Source organism: Fusarium phalaenopsidis (genome assembly GCF_050370095.1).
Source record: "Fusarium phalaenopsidis strain FUZ10S chromosome Unknown contig_32302, whole genome shotgun sequence".
In the NCBI taxonomy this organism is placed as follows: Eukaryota; Fungi; Ascomycota; class Sordariomycetes; order Hypocreales; family Nectriaceae; genus Fusarium; species Fusarium phalaenopsidis.
The window spans coordinates 5,197,508-5,211,683 of NW_028145405.1; the positions used below are offsets into that span (position 1 = coordinate 5,197,508).

Below are 14,176 nucleotides of genomic sequence, written 5' to 3' on the forward strand. Positions count from 1 at the left end.
CAGTCAGAAGGTATCCATCCTGCAGGCCCAGCCAGGGACAGTCTGGATAACCTCAAATATGGAGTGTATCAAGTGCAGAGCAAACAGACAGACAAATGCATGCGTCACATGCATGAGTACGACGGCCAGGGCCGCGGCGGTGGCTTGTGGCCTGTTTCAACAGCCCTGGAGGACGTCTGGTTGGGCAATGGAGCTTTCCATGAGGCGACTAAAAAGCAAAGCTGCCGCGGCTTCTTACCATTTGGAGACGGAGATGCAACAAGCCCCTGGGCCGAGGAGGAGGAGAGGAAAAAGCACAAAAAAAAATGGAAGCATGGTCTTGTTGAGGAATAGGCGGCTGAGCAAGGCAGGGCATTGTCGACAAAACAGCCCAGAGGCCCTCCGACTTTGGCCGACAGCGACAGCGGTCCTTGACTTGTCATACCCATGGGTTCTTACCGCCAGTTGGGTTTGAAGGGCCAGTGCGCAGATGGGCACATGTACGCCGGAGAATTGTAAAGTAAGAGACAGACGCTTGGAGTAGAGAGAGGCCGGTGCAGATCTGCCGTGTCACCAATCGTGGGAACGGAGCGGACAGACCAGGCGGAGGACCAAGTCCTCGATTGACAGCTGCGTGTGTGACGGCAAGAGGCGAATCAATACTTCATCAGCCTTGTCTAGTGAGCGCTTCGAGTGCGCTATACAGTTGCCGTGTCCATACCGATCAATTGAAAGGCCTCGGAACTCTCCAAGGCGGCGACGGCGGCGTTGGCCGGATGCGTGGGAGCATGGTTCGGGGGTCGACGGAGAGCCTGGGGGTGGCCTGGGTCCCTCCGGCCGGGCACGGGGACGGGGTCGGTCGGCAGCCGAACAGTTTGGGTTTGGGTTGGTTTGGGTTGGCTCTCGTCTTTCTGGAAGCATGAGGGACGGTGCATGTCTCTCTCGTTCTCGGTCTCTTGCAGATTTGATTCCTTTTTTCTTTGACGGGGAGGCGTCTCAGCAGGGTCTAGGTTGGATGAGACGTTTATGTTTTCTTTTGGCGGGCAGCCTGAGTGAAGAAGTACGTACCTGCCTGCTGAATCTTCAGGCAGGTACGGAGCACTCGGTACCTTCCATAACCTTTGGCTGTCGTTCCAACCTTCCTCCTGTGTTGGAATTCGGAGGGCGAGCTCGACCGTTGATTGATCCCATCCTCGTCTAATAGACTTTCATTGAACGTTACATCTACACAATCCACCCTCTCCTCTTCCCAGACTGCAAAGGCCAGCGTCGCGTGAGGCTTCTCTCAGTTGGCAATGGCGTGGACCTCATTCGCAAGGCTAACTCAGACTTGAGTGGAGGCGGCGTCTGGGCTCTGTCGTTCCTGGTTCCTGGCTTGCCGAGGCACGCTTCTGCCCTAGGTTCTAGGTACCGAAGCGAGCTACCGACGGATATGGGAATGTGGGAGACAGGGAAATGGCACGAGCAAGGGTGTCTCTGAGCTCTTGATCAAGAAAGCCGGCCTATTCCCAGCGGGTTCATCTCGAGGGAACACGGTACGGTACGTACGGTATCCATCACATTACCGACCAAAACTGCCATGCCATGAACGAGATGGACTCCGCCGATGGATGCATCATACTATTCCCAACCACGGGTTCGGGATTTCTCGTTCGTGAGCCATCTCACAGAGGAACGGTTTACCCCGATCTGCTCAGGCCCTGCCCCGTGGCGGACAGCATCTCGAGTCTGGACCTTGATCGGTTCGTGAGGCCGTCACATCTCAACTCCCCAGCCCAGCTCAATCAAGCTGTGCCATGCCATGCCATGCCGTGCCATGCGCCCACCGTCGTCCTCGTGGGAGCAGAGAGATTGATGAGAGCAGAGAGCCACATCTAACCTCCACAGGCACGAGGTTGGCACGTTTGGGTCCCACGAGGCAACTCCCATGATCCCTCCGATCTAATCCCATGGCGTTCGCCACACGCCCCCCCAGGTTTCCCTTCACCCCTCTTCAGCTCTACGGAAAAGAGACCGAGAGAGAGTTTCGTCGACCTAGGAATATGGTGGTTCTCGAGCCTCACTAAAAAGCCCATCATGACGGAATCAAGCGTTCCGTATAGAAGAGCTCCTCCAAGTCATGTTCCACACCTCAACAGCCGGGGCTGGACTCCAAGGCAAAGCCCGGGTCCAGCTTGGCCCCATAACCTTCCCCAGTTTGAACCTTGGCCTAGCTAACGAACAAGCCCTTCTAGCTTTTTTTTTCTCTCTAGCTCGAGGAGCACTCCGCCGCCGCCAAAAAGCAAAGGATCCCCTGCATGCTATCGTACGACTTCTTGGAGGTTAGGGATCTTGGACTATGTTCTCTGCCAACACGCCCTCCCCTTGACGGGGCGTTCGCCAGCACAAGCCACGAGGAATCGTCGGCTTGTGGAGAAGTCGGTTTTTCACCTTTCTTTTCCCTCTTCTTTTCTTTGTCGACAATCTCTGCTTGGATGGGCGTATGTCACAGCCTGGAGGGGCGTGGGAGCAGGGAAAAGAGGCATGGAGGAGCGAGCCCATCGAGGATAAAATATCTGGGGGAGGACGCTTCTTGGAATCCGATTCTGAACCTCAGTATCTTCTCGTCTGCCTGCCTCGAGCCAAAAAGCTTCTTCCTTCTTTTTAAGCTTGCTCATCACATTCCATCCATCTATCATTGAGCAGTGTCAACATTACTTCTTGAACCTAGTTCATCAACGAATACATCAACCATCTACAGCCCTCCTCAAGACAGTCGACTTGCTGTCTCGAGACGACCTACTGTTTAACAGTATCCTCCTCCTCCCTTCATATCAACCTTCACAATGGCTCTGTCCTACCAGCAGACCAGGCTCATCCGGGGCACCATCCCCGCCCTCACCGACCACGGCGAGCGCATCACCACCATCTTCTACCGCAACATGCTTCGTGACCATCCCGAGCTTAACGACTACTTCAACACAGTCAACCAGGCCAACGGCCGCCAGCCCCGAGCCCTTACCGCCGTCATCCTCAGCTACGCCAACAACATCAACCACATCACCGAGCTCATCCCCAAGATGGAGCGCATGTGCCACAAGCACTGCTCCCTCGGCATCAAGCCCGAGCACTACGCCATCGTCGAAAAGTATCTCATCGCCGCTTTCGCAGAGGTCCTCGGCCCCGCCATGACCCCCCAGGTGAGGGAGGCCTGGACCAAGGCCTATTGGATGCTTGCCAAGATGCTCATCGGCCGCGAGGCTCAGCTGTACCGCGACTTTGGCAAGTGGCAGGGCTACCGCAAGTTCCGCATCGAGAAGAAGGTTGAGGAGTCTGACGACATCTACTCCTTCTACCTCGTCCCCGTTGACGGCAAGCGTCTTCCTCCCTTCCAGCCCGGCCAGTACGTCTCTGTCCAGGTCAGCATCGCCGAGAAGGGCTACCTCCAGTGTCGCCAGTACTCTCTGAGCGATGCTCCCCGTCCTGACTACTACCGCGTCACCGTTAAGCGGGATGAGGGCCTCCACATGACTCGCAATGGCCGATATCTCGGCGGCGGTGCCCTCAACCCCGGTGTCGTCTCCAACCTCCTCATTGACATGAAGGATGAGGGTGACATTGTCGAGCTCACCCACCCTGCCGGCGAGTTCTACCTTGACATGGCCAACACTTCCAACGTCCCCATCGTTCTCATCTCCGCTGGCGTTGGTGTCACCCCCATGATGTCCATTCTCAACACCGTTTCTGAGCGTCAGCCTCACCGTCCCGTCTCCTGGATCCACGGCTCCCGCCGCTCGGTGCCCTTCTATGACCAGGTCCGCCGTATCGCCCGCAACCGACCCAACTTCCGCTCCAACATCTTCAAGACTCACCTCGCCGAGTCTGATGTCTACGGCGTCACTTACGACCACGACTTCCGCGTCGATCTGGCCAAGGTTGACCGCGATGACCTCTACCTGTGCCACGGTGCCACCGAGTACTACATCTGCGGCCCCGAGCAGTTCATGCTTGAGATGGCCGAGTACCTCAAGTCCAAGCAGGTCGACTCGTCCCGCATGCACTTTGAGCTGTTCAGCACCGGTGACATGGAGTTCAAGGTCGACACCCTGAGCATCATCTCCAGCACCAGCGGAGGCTGCCCCGCTGGTTACAGCGCCGCCCCCAGCTCGGCCCCATCCATCAACAGCACCACGGAACGGAGATGCCCCAGCTCCGGCGCCAGCTCCGGCCAGTGTCCCTTCTCTGCGGCATAGGCCAGCTAATGCTTGCTAATAATATTGCAATGTGATTCTGGTCGGGCACCGGGGTTCTGGAGTTGACGGGCGTTTACGGATCCGGCGCATTCTCTTTTTCATTTTGTACCAATTTTCGGACGGATTCCCTTCTTGGACGATTCTGCATTTCTTTTGTCCTCTTTCACATATATTCTTTATATACTTCTTTTCACGGATTTAGGGGATTGAATGACTTGGCATCAAACGAAATGAGCGGGTATAAAAGCTAGAGAGGCAAATGGCATTTGGAAGGGAGGTGGTTGAAAACAAAATGGGAATTAACAGAGATTTTTACGTGTAATACCAGAAGAGAACAAGGGAGGTGGAAGATAACAGACCAATATCAACAAACATCCTTGAACCTAAACAATCTTTTCTCTCATCTCGTTAAAAAAGTCAGATGCCACGTATTAACAGGGAATATGAATGAAAAGCTCGCTGGCAGGGAATAAAGGAATCCTCCGTCTTTGCCCGATTATCGCCCAAGGCAGGGGAGGCTTGTCAAGGTGTAATTGTGAAATCAGGAGATGGGAGGGAAATGAAAAACAAGCCTTAAAAGGAATAAACAGCTCTAGAAGGAATAACGCCTGAGCTCATGGATATCCTGGGGTCTTTGCCTCCCATCACTTCTCGATGTGGTACTTGTTCCAGTGCTTTAGCAGATTGTCGTGCCGGGTAAATGTCTGACCACAGTCTGGATAGTCGCACGCGAAGGGCTCAGTAAGAAGGCCCATCCAGGCCGCATACTCTTTATGGGCGCTGATGTAGTGGCGGTTCATGTCCCTCTGCTCTGCCTTTGTCTCATTGCAATTCTCGTCTGCCTCGCACCTGATGGGCCTCTCATGAGTCTTGATGTGCTTTCTATGAGCTCAAGTCAGTAGGAAACTTGACGTAGAGTGATTCAACTCTTACTTGTAGTCTCGACGATCGCGGCAGAGGCGCCCGCATTCTTCGCATTGGTAGTCTTGTTGTGCCGCAGCGGCTGATGAGGAGCCTGCCTGCTCGTCTAACTCCCGGTTCAGCTCGTCTACGTTTCGAATCCAATCAGAGGTAGAGCGGGAAAAAAACGTACCATAATTGGCATCTTGGTAAGCGGGATCCGCGGCATAATAGCCCTGCTGGGCCGCGGAGGAGGAGCTGGAACCCTGGTTGAGCAAGAGGTCGTTGGGGTTGACCGTTGCCGGCTGCTGCTGCCATTGTGCATAGTTGCCTGGGTGGGTAAGGTTTAAGTCGGAGGTTTCATATGTTTCAGAGAGTGTTTCTGACTTACTTGGGCCAGCTTGGGTGTAGTCTTGGGTGTATACGGTATACGAGGGGTCCATCAGGTTGGGGTCGATGGGTATCTCATCGTCCTGGGGTTGGCTGGAGCTGCTAGACTTCTTGTGCTTGTGAGAGCGGTGACCTTTTCCTTTTGGCGACATGATAGACGACGTTGTATGCTTTTGAGATGTTATTGAGAGTATAGATGAATGGATCTTTGAGTAAGGAGTCAATTGAGTGAGTAGATGCCGTTGTATCTGTTGAACAAGATTCATTCACATCACTTTCGTCATAAACCACCGAATTTATATTCTTTCATTCTATTCCACACAAGTTGCCTCTTTGGAGGCCGGCCACTCTCGTTTCCTGTTTCAAAGTGCATCGCCATGTTGTCGTCGCAACTGTCGAGATACCAACATGCGATGCATGAACTAGACAGAAAACAAAGACCGGTCTATTCCAATGTACACGAGAGCGGGTACTCTCTCTCATGCAGCAGCTCGCCTCGCTGCCTGACGGGCGGCCGGGCGGCCCAAAAGGCAGGCCAAGTGTTGGTCCAGTTTTGGAAGAGGCTGAGTAGAAGAAAGGCGGAAGCGATAGAAGAAGATGACAAAGGCCCAATTGGAAAAGGATAAAGAGCCTGCGATAGAGAAATAAGGCAACGAGGTCTGATGTAGGGGGCCTGCCACACCCCGCATGGTGTGATGGGCCTCCCAGGTCGGCCTCCAGCATTAGTGAGGCTTGGGCGAGGCGGGTGGTGATGGAAGGCCAGGGTGTTGAAAGAGGGTACCAGGAATTGGTGATTTTGCGTCATTGTTGGGTTTGTATAAAGGGGAGTGTTGTGTTCGTGGTGTTTGAGCCCTACGATCAAGTCAAACAAGTCACTTACACGAGTTACCAACACCGTTTTGCCAATCTATTGACAAGATACCTGTTTACCACAATGACATCAAGTACGAATTGGATTCTATTCACTGTCGAATCACAACTGACAGCATTTAGACGCCCTGGTCCTCTTCAAGCCCAAGCAGAAGCGCCGCTTCTACGAGCCCATCGTGCTCTTCAAGGCACTCACAGACATCACTCACGAGGAAGGCTCTCTCGGCATCCCCGAGACCCCAGCCAGGCCGCAAACAGAGGAGCAGAGGTTCCACCGGTTTGTCCACAAGCTCGCCGGCGTCTGCGACAGCACCAGGGGCGGAAAGACCGTTACCTCGTTTGCTGTCCTTGAGCACGAGGACAGGTTCGTCTACGTTTTTGGGTGCAACCAGGTGTGCGGCCTGGATCTGGTAAATACTCAAAAGTTTGTGACTGAGCTTTTGGCCATCCTGTCTGGCTTTCATCAGCTTGAGGAGGCTGCTCGGGAGCCAGTCAGGAAGGCTGTCTTGGAGATGATCTTGGCGTTTAATATGCCGAGGTTGGATATTTATCTCAAGAGCTTCAAGGGGCAGTTGGGGGAGTGCCTAGAGCACTGCGAGCGCCAAACAGACCAAATCGGTGAGTTGAGTGGCATCCTGGGACAGCGGAGAGCTAACAGGCCGCAACAGCTACCGCGGTTGGAGCCGGCCTCGAGGTTTTGGGTGACGCCATCGCGGACATTGCGTTCAAGGGGCTAGACGAAAGCGAGTGTAAGTGTACAACAGCCGTCGTTGGATCTATTCTGACCTAAAGCTTCTAGACCTCCCATCGTACAACCGCTTCCTGCAAGCTCTCGACGTCTTCCTAACCCCCCAAACCAAGGCTTTCGTTGACGGACGTGCCCTGAGAGGACGCATCCAAGACGGGAGAAGCTTCGAGTGCTGGTCCGAGCTGAGGCACAACCTCTCCCGGCTTCGAAACTATCAAGCCGTGGTGCAGGACCTCATCGACGCGGAAAAGGAGTGGCCGGAGCTATTCCAGGAGGTCGAGGTGATTCCCGTCTCGTCAAGTAAGGCGGATCCCAACCCCCTCGGCAGGAAGAGCGAGATCGCCGATGCCATCATCGGTCGCATGGGGCACGACAATTCCAGGAGAGAGAGGTATCGCGGGTTTGCTCTAGAACTGCAGCGGATGCAGCTTGATGATCGCATCCAGAAGCAGTGTCAAAGAGACAGCTTCAAGCCCTTTGTGCACTCCGAGATACTCGTCCTTGAATGGGTAGCAGCCAATGCTTCTAGGCTGGGACTTAGTTTCTTCCATGGTTGGAAGTACATTGGGAGTAGCAAGGGGGCCTGCAGGTTGTGCCACTACTACTTCGAGACACCAGGTCAGCACGGCGGCATCAAGACAAGGTCCAGCCATGGGAACCTCTACGTCAACTGGAGGTTTCCTGACTTGTACGAAGATGACGGACCAGAGGGTAAAGCACGGCGTCAAGAAATCTTTAACTGGATGATGAACAGGGTGCGAGACGATGCCTTCCAGACAATGGAGAGCAAGGCGTCGACCGGAAAGAGGCATGACTCCAGCACGCATCCTCTCATGTCGGTGCGACATACTGATGCGCAGACAGATGTGGGAGCTCGTGATTTGACTGATGTGGATGAGCTGGGAGAGCAGCTTGAGAGGGGTCTCAACTTGGATGACTCGCCGACGACTGATAGCCCAGAAGATTCGGGATCAGATGACGATGAGGAAGGGGGCACCAGTCTCTTCTGACATTGCTCCGCGAGAGGAGGGAAAGAAGTCTCATTTTATATGCTATGTTCAGTATTCTCATGTCTCATGTTTCGTGTATCAGTGTTCTTCCGCGTCTATAAAGTCGCTGTTTAATGATCATTCCTCTTGTGCCAGGGAGCAGTCGCCTCCAAAAGGTCCTTGTGAAGCTGGCTGTCACCGCTGACGTTGTAGAGATCATCAATGACCTGGTTGCGCTGCATAAAGATAAGGAAGCCGGCCCAGACAAAGTCGGCGTAGCTGGGAGTCTTGCCCAGGAAGAAGGGCCCCTCTGAGTTCTCCTTGAGTAGGGCCTCGACCTCTGCGATGATGGGCTTGGCAGCGTCCCAGGCAACCTGGCCACCCTTCTCCTTGTTGAGCTGGTCAAGCGGCATACCGGCCAGCTTAGACCGGGTCTCATGCCAGTATGGCACGCTCTCTTCGTTCAACAACCGCTCGGGGACGGTGGTGAAGTAGATGGGTCGAAGAGGTCCCATGATACGGGGCATGATCTCCTCCAGCTTGGCTAGAGTAGGTGAGTCGAGGTGGATTGAAGGCTCAGGGTGCTCCTTTTCCACACGCTCGACAATCTTGCGCGAGTCCATAAGATAAGTTCCATCAGGGAACTTGACGGTGGGAATGGTCCATGTTCCTGTCGACTCGTTGGCCGAGACGCTATTGCGGGGGTCAGTCAATTAGTGAGCAGACATGGCGGGCAGCAACGCACTGGGGCTCCAAGGTGGGCTTGATGTTTGGATACTCAAGCTATTGAGGGTTAACAACTCAATTGACTTGTAATTGAGGTTCAATCTCACCCATTCAGTCTTGTAGTCGATGCCCTTGAAGTTGAAGAGGAAGCGAGCTACACTGGGTCAGTACTTCGCTCTGGACAAGGAATGAGGTGCCTCACTCTTCCATGGGTTCAAAGACCACGCAGCACGAGGAGACTTGCTGGGAAGGTCGAACAAGACGGTCTGATCAGAAGACATGATTTCCGTGTACAACAATTGTTGGTAACGATGAGAAAAAGAGAGAAGTTGTAGAATGGCGGGGAGCTCAGGTCATGAGCTTAAGACACATAGAGGGGCAGGTGGGGGTGTGTCATCATAACGCCCTTTTGCTGGGGCAGCTTCGACCAATCAAACTAAACGAAATTGTCTCTGTCAATTAACCACCAATTACTACATGCCGATAATACTCAAGCTATCAAGGTCCACTGACCGTCTTTGGAATAATTATCAAGACATGGAATCATTATCATGAATGCCTCGGCTTGTTCTAGCTGTGTGGTTCTGTACTTGTGGTTTATCTACTAGATCTGACTTGTCCAGCTCCTAACCTCGGCTCGTCTCAGATCACCATTTTCGAGCAGATATGAGATGGCCTGAAGATCTGGCTCATGGTGTTTTGTTGTGTCAAGTTTAAAGGTAGTAATTGTCTTCTTTGCTGCTGCCACTGATACTCACTCCCCGCGGCTGAGAAGAGAGCATTGAAACTTAGAGGCTTCCTCAATCATGGAACACTCATCAAAAGGCGGTGACGGGTTACCGGACTAGGCCAGCTCGGTCGAAATGTCTGATGCCGGGCCTAAACAGTCTCTTGCACTAGAAATTGCCCAGTCCCTCAGTGTATACTAGAGACAGACAAAAGCTTGAGTGCACAAGTCAGCATGGCTCCTAGAAACAGAAAAGAGATGGCAAACATACATCTTCATAGACAGTAGATGGGTGAAATTGCCATTATAAAAGCACAAGTGAAATCAATTCTCAATGCAACTGCTGCCTCAGTTGCAAAGATGGACTTGTTGACTTGGTATGGTCCATGTTCACCTCGCCGGAGTTCATCCTCGTCAGATAGTTTTTTGTTTTTTTAGGAAATGACCCCAGGAACTGGTCCGCATCGTCCCCCCTTCTTTCGTCGTATCGTAAAATCGAGTCGAAAAGGTATCGCTTCGGTTTTCGGCGATTCAATGGCTAAGGCGCTGCCATTCACGATAGGTTCTCGGAGCAACGATGCGAGCGGCCTGAGAAGACAAGTTAGACATGAATGAAAAAGAAGCTAGGTTTACCTACATGAACTCCAACTCTAGGCATCCAAGCTCCAACTTGCTCGATTTCTGGCCTATTGCCCATCGCAAAGACGAAAGTGATCGGCTATCCTGGTCGTGGATTTGAAGATAATACCGCCGTCTGTCAACAAGTTGCTAGCCGTCGCCGCCAACGACAAAGGATGGCCTCACTCGGCTGGTTGTAGAAGATGCGGATGATATCGAGTTACCTCATCCGCCCAAGAGAAATCCACGAGACCATCAGAGTGTGAGATGGGGAGAACAAAGCCCTAGCCTTGGATCAAGGAAAGGGATCATCATAGTCTTGCAGGTGATGACTAAAAAGGCGTCTGGTTGAACCATTTTGTACAGGAAATGCTTGACCAGTATAATAAGAATAAAGAAAACAAACACTTAGTTTGATTATTGTCTCTTAAATGGCAATGACCATTTGCTCCCGGCTTTGCCACTGATTCAAGACTCATTATAGACACACTGACTTGATCTTATTTCCCACCCCCCTTTGACTCATTCAAATCCTGTTTCAGCCACTATTCGCAATTCGCATCATAAACTCTCCAAAAACATGATCTAATCCAGGGAATTCAACAAAAGTCCCATTCTTCTCCCCGCAGCTCGCATTTTTTCAGCCTACCGCCAAAAGCGACAAAACGACGCGCGACCGCTACTTCAGTCATCTCGCAAACGGAACCCACGGCACGCGGAATAGCGCCCAGCCATCATGGCATGTAGTTGAAGACTTTTATGATCAACAATCACGGTAGTACTCGAAAGATAAATGGAGTTTTTACCCAAGTGGGAAATTCTGTTGCGAGCACTTGCAGGGTTACATTTAAACATCCCTGACACCTGCGTAAGCCCCAACTCGTAGATCAACTCCAGTCGACGAATAGAAGAAGAGTATTGTGCGCTGACTCCAATTGGTGCTTTTAGGCGCTCCTGCTTATGTGGTTTTAGGTTCTGCCTTGGTCACTTGAACTCTTCGCTTTCTTTCCCTTGAACGATATACAAAGCGAACACTGCCCCCTTCTCTAGCGTGCCATCAGACTACTGCAGACCTTTCTATTCTTGCTTTGCCGCAGTTCACGCCATGTCTGATAAGGAGACGCGGGTTTCGTCGCCGGGCGGTGCGCCACCTCCGTACAACGCTGCGGCGGTTGGCTATGATGAGAAGCCGTCTCAAGCGCAGCGTCAACCACAACGGTACGTTACACAGGCGGAGTAGACAAACTCCAGCCAGGGCTAATATGAATATCAGAGTCTTGAATACCTTCCTCGATGATGGCGGTCTGCCCGAGGTTGTCACACAAGACCACATCGCCAAGGACACGGGATACTATGACGCCCCAATCCCAGTAAACCCAGATCCAGATCCAACTCCCATGACCCAACTGTACGAAACAACAGCAACAGTGACGCCGCTGCATCTCCTAGGAGACCAGTCAGACACTGTAGACTGCCCGTTCTGCAGACACCGCGTGGAAACGCGAGTCAAGAAAAACCCCTCGATGCGAACACAGTGAGACCCTTATTTCGCACTTGAGACATGCCAGAGACTAATACGATTCGCTAGCATTACAGCAACCGCCCTAGGAATCACAACCATTGGCGGAGCCGTTGCGCCATACGCCATGGGCTGGAACAGCCATATAAGCCACTACTGCACAAACTGCAACCGCAAGGTGGCGTACCGACGCTACGGAACGCACGAGATGAAGCCTCTGGGAACTCCTGATCATTTGAGGGAGGTATCGAGGTATCCAGCTATAGATTCACCAGCTCAGGCTTGGGGCCCGGGAACACCGCCTCCAGGCAGGTAAACAGCCTGGAGCTGCTGCTTTGATCAGGTTAGAGCGAGATATACGTTTTCTTAGGCTTTGTTTACTTGAAATTACTTTAATATTCTACAACTTTCAGGGTTTCTGGCAGGCAGGCAGGCATGCAATCAATCTTTCGTTTGCACGTTTTTGATTGTATATAAAATGCACAGTCATTTCAGCTTCTGTGAAGAATCTCATCTTTATGTATAATAACTTCAAATTTAAATCACCAGTAACAGATGCACTCCTGCTCATGCTTTTTGCCAAAACACCAAAAACCGTCCGTGACGAGATATCCACTCCCCTCCTTCTAGGTACCCAGAAAATCACCAAAGACTCCTTGTAAAATGCATATCAGCACCCGCTGCTCACTCTAAATCCCTCCCTCACTCTCTCCACCAAAACATCCGTGTCGCCCTCTTGGAGCTGCTTCCGGATCTTTTCAATGTCTTGGAATGCCTTGCTCGACTCCAGACTTAACAGGCTGCTGGCTCTTACAAACTGGGCATGGACCCAGTCTTTCTGCCCTGGCCTCAGGGATTCAGCAAGAAACGAGCCGTGGTCTTCAGCACAGAGTGCGAGGACGTTGCTCAGAGTATTGATGGCATGCCACGCCCCGTATGCGACCGCAGAAGCCCTGTGCGCCTCAACCGTGATGTAATTGTCGCTCGTCATAAAGTTGACGAACCTCTCGTCCCAGGGCTCGAGGTTATGGTAGCTCGGGTGGATGATTTTCGAGTTTGTCAGCTCCAACACCGTGGGCCGGACCGTCTGGTTGCCAAGATAGAATGGGATGCTATTGCATATCGAGTCGACCATGTTTTGCACTTCGTCCTCGGCGTTACAGATGAGCTCCACCTGTGTGTCCGAGTCTTCCTCCTTGGGCAGCATCGTGTCGAGTATCGTGTCCGGGACCAGCTGGAGGATCGACAGCTTCATCTTGAGCAGGAGGAGCCTGTAGCCCCTCCAGGTGTTGGATATGCTTGCGACTTGCACCGACGGGTAGACGTCGCAACCGTCGAGGTATGTTGGTATGTGAGGAGTGACATCCTGCACCTGATCAAGCCTCAGGGCGTGGAAATGCCTTGGCAGATGCTCCAGCCAGCCAAGCAAACGCGCTTCGGCGGCTTTAATGTCGAACCACAGGGCACCGATATCCACGTGGGAAGTAGAAACGGGGTCGCTGCCGCAAAACATGTGGCGGAAGCTGTATTGCAGATTCGCGATCGAGATGCCTATAAAGTCAAGCGTGGAGCTCGAGTTGAGCGAGGTGGAGGGGTGCTGCAGGACCCAGGATTGTATATGAGCCGGGAACCGCGTCTTTGTACGCAGGGCATACGACACCTCGAGATGTAGGACATAGCAGAGCAGATGGTTGCCGATGGCCATCCCAGCAGCTCGAGGCTCCTGGCTCATCATCAGGGCCACGGCACCATCGTGGTGAACGCGGCTCGCCTTGTTGAGACTGTGCACGGCAAAGAGGTTCTCGTAGAATTGCAGGACGAGAGCGGCGAGAGTGGTCGCCTGGCAGTTCCTCTCGTCCTTGTCTTTCACGGCCAAACGAAGGCGGGCCAAAGCATCGGCGTAGGGCTGATGGGGTTGGGCAAAATTGATGTCCTTGTTGCGCCACATGCCATGTAGCCTCGTCGCAACGGCCGTGACAGCCATGTAGGCGGCCGAGGTGGGCCGCTCCGACGAGATCACAGGAGCCAAGACCTCAAAGAAACCCCGGGCGGAGCTGAGGCTGCGTCCCGTGCCAGCCCAGTTGGTGAGGAAGAAGCCCAGGGCGACGTCTGTCTCTGGGGGGTCCAGCGCCTGCGACACCAAGCTCACCGGCTTCGGGGTGATGGCGCGGCAGGTGGGCGTCTTCTTTCGAGACTTTTGACGCGTGTCGGTCGTCTGGACCTTGAACTTGAGCTTGACGGGCTTTGTCTGATAGCCTCCGCATTCCCTGCCAATGCGGATGCATCGCTGGCAAGCAGGCTTGCCCTCGTCGCACTTGACTCGTCGCTGCTTGCAGGTATGGCAGCCCTTGGAAGGGCCGAGGTTGACCATGGTGGCTGCTTTGCTAGTGTTTGCGGGACGGGATAGTAACGGTGGGCTTGCTTGTTGGAGATTTACTATTGATTGTCTCGTGTTGTGTTGCCTTGTCTCGTCTTGGT

At 53.1% G+C, this 14,176-nt stretch overlaps 6 protein-coding genes across 6 annotated transcripts; 3 read left to right on the forward strand and 3 right to left on the reverse strand.

Moving 5' to 3' along the window:
* Window positions 1-2,804: 2,804 nt before the first annotated feature.
* LRP88_08963 (globin-like protein) lies at window positions 2,805-4,211 on the forward strand (the record flags this gene model as incomplete). Its single annotated transcript, XM_083245459.1, has 1 exon — window positions 2,805-4,211. The coding sequence occupies one exon, from the start codon at window positions 2,805-2,807 to the stop codon at window positions 4,209-4,211; it is 1,407 nt and encodes a 468-aa protein (XP_083099953.1).
* A 644-nt stretch (window positions 4,212-4,855) lies between these two features.
* Window positions 4,856-5,653, reverse strand: LRP88_08964 (C2H2-type zinc finger protein; the record flags this gene model as incomplete). The annotated part of the gene is made up of 4 exons (XM_083245460.1): window positions 4,856-5,093; window positions 5,145-5,238; window positions 5,305-5,442; window positions 5,503-5,653. The coding sequence occupies 4 exons, from the start codon at window positions 5,651-5,653 to the stop codon at window positions 4,856-4,858; spliced, it is 621 nt and encodes a 206-aa protein (XP_083099954.1).
* Window positions 5,654-6,435: 782 nt separating this feature from the next.
* On the forward strand, window positions 6,436-8,129 carry LRP88_08965 (nucleic acid/nucleotide deaminase domain-containing protein; the record flags this gene model as incomplete). The annotated part of the gene is made up of 4 exons (XM_083245461.1): window positions 6,436-6,445; window positions 6,495-6,989; window positions 7,040-7,120; window positions 7,171-8,129. 4 exons carry the CDS (start codon window positions 6,436-6,438, stop codon window positions 8,127-8,129), a joined length of 1,545 nt encoding a protein of 514 aa, XP_083099955.1.
* Window positions 8,130-8,239: 110 nt separating this feature from the next.
* Window positions 8,240-9,115, reverse strand: LRP88_08966 (uncharacterized protein; the record flags this gene model as incomplete). The annotated part of the gene is made up of 4 exons (XM_083245462.1): window positions 8,240-8,801; window positions 8,854-8,891; window positions 8,942-8,988; window positions 9,037-9,115. The coding sequence occupies 4 exons, from the start codon at window positions 9,113-9,115 to the stop codon at window positions 8,240-8,242; spliced, it is 726 nt and encodes a 241-aa protein (XP_083099956.1).
* Window positions 9,116-11,284: 2,169 nt separating this feature from the next.
* Window positions 11,285-12,014, forward strand: LRP88_08967 (LITAF-like zinc ribbon domain-containing protein; the record flags this gene model as incomplete). Its single annotated transcript, XM_083245463.1, has 3 exons — window positions 11,285-11,397; window positions 11,453-11,713; window positions 11,768-12,014. The coding sequence occupies 3 exons, from the start codon at window positions 11,285-11,287 to the stop codon at window positions 12,012-12,014; spliced, it is 621 nt and encodes a 206-aa protein (XP_083099957.1).
* A 354-nt stretch (window positions 12,015-12,368) lies between these two features.
* LRP88_08968 (Zn(II)2Cys6 transcription factor domain-containing protein) lies at window positions 12,369-14,069 on the reverse strand (the record flags this gene model as incomplete). The annotated part of the gene is made up of 1 exon (XM_083245464.1): window positions 12,369-14,069. One exon carries the CDS (start codon window positions 14,067-14,069, stop codon window positions 12,369-12,371), a length of 1,701 nt encoding a protein of 566 aa, XP_083099958.1.
* Between the last annotated feature and the right edge of the window lie 107 nt (window positions 14,070-14,176).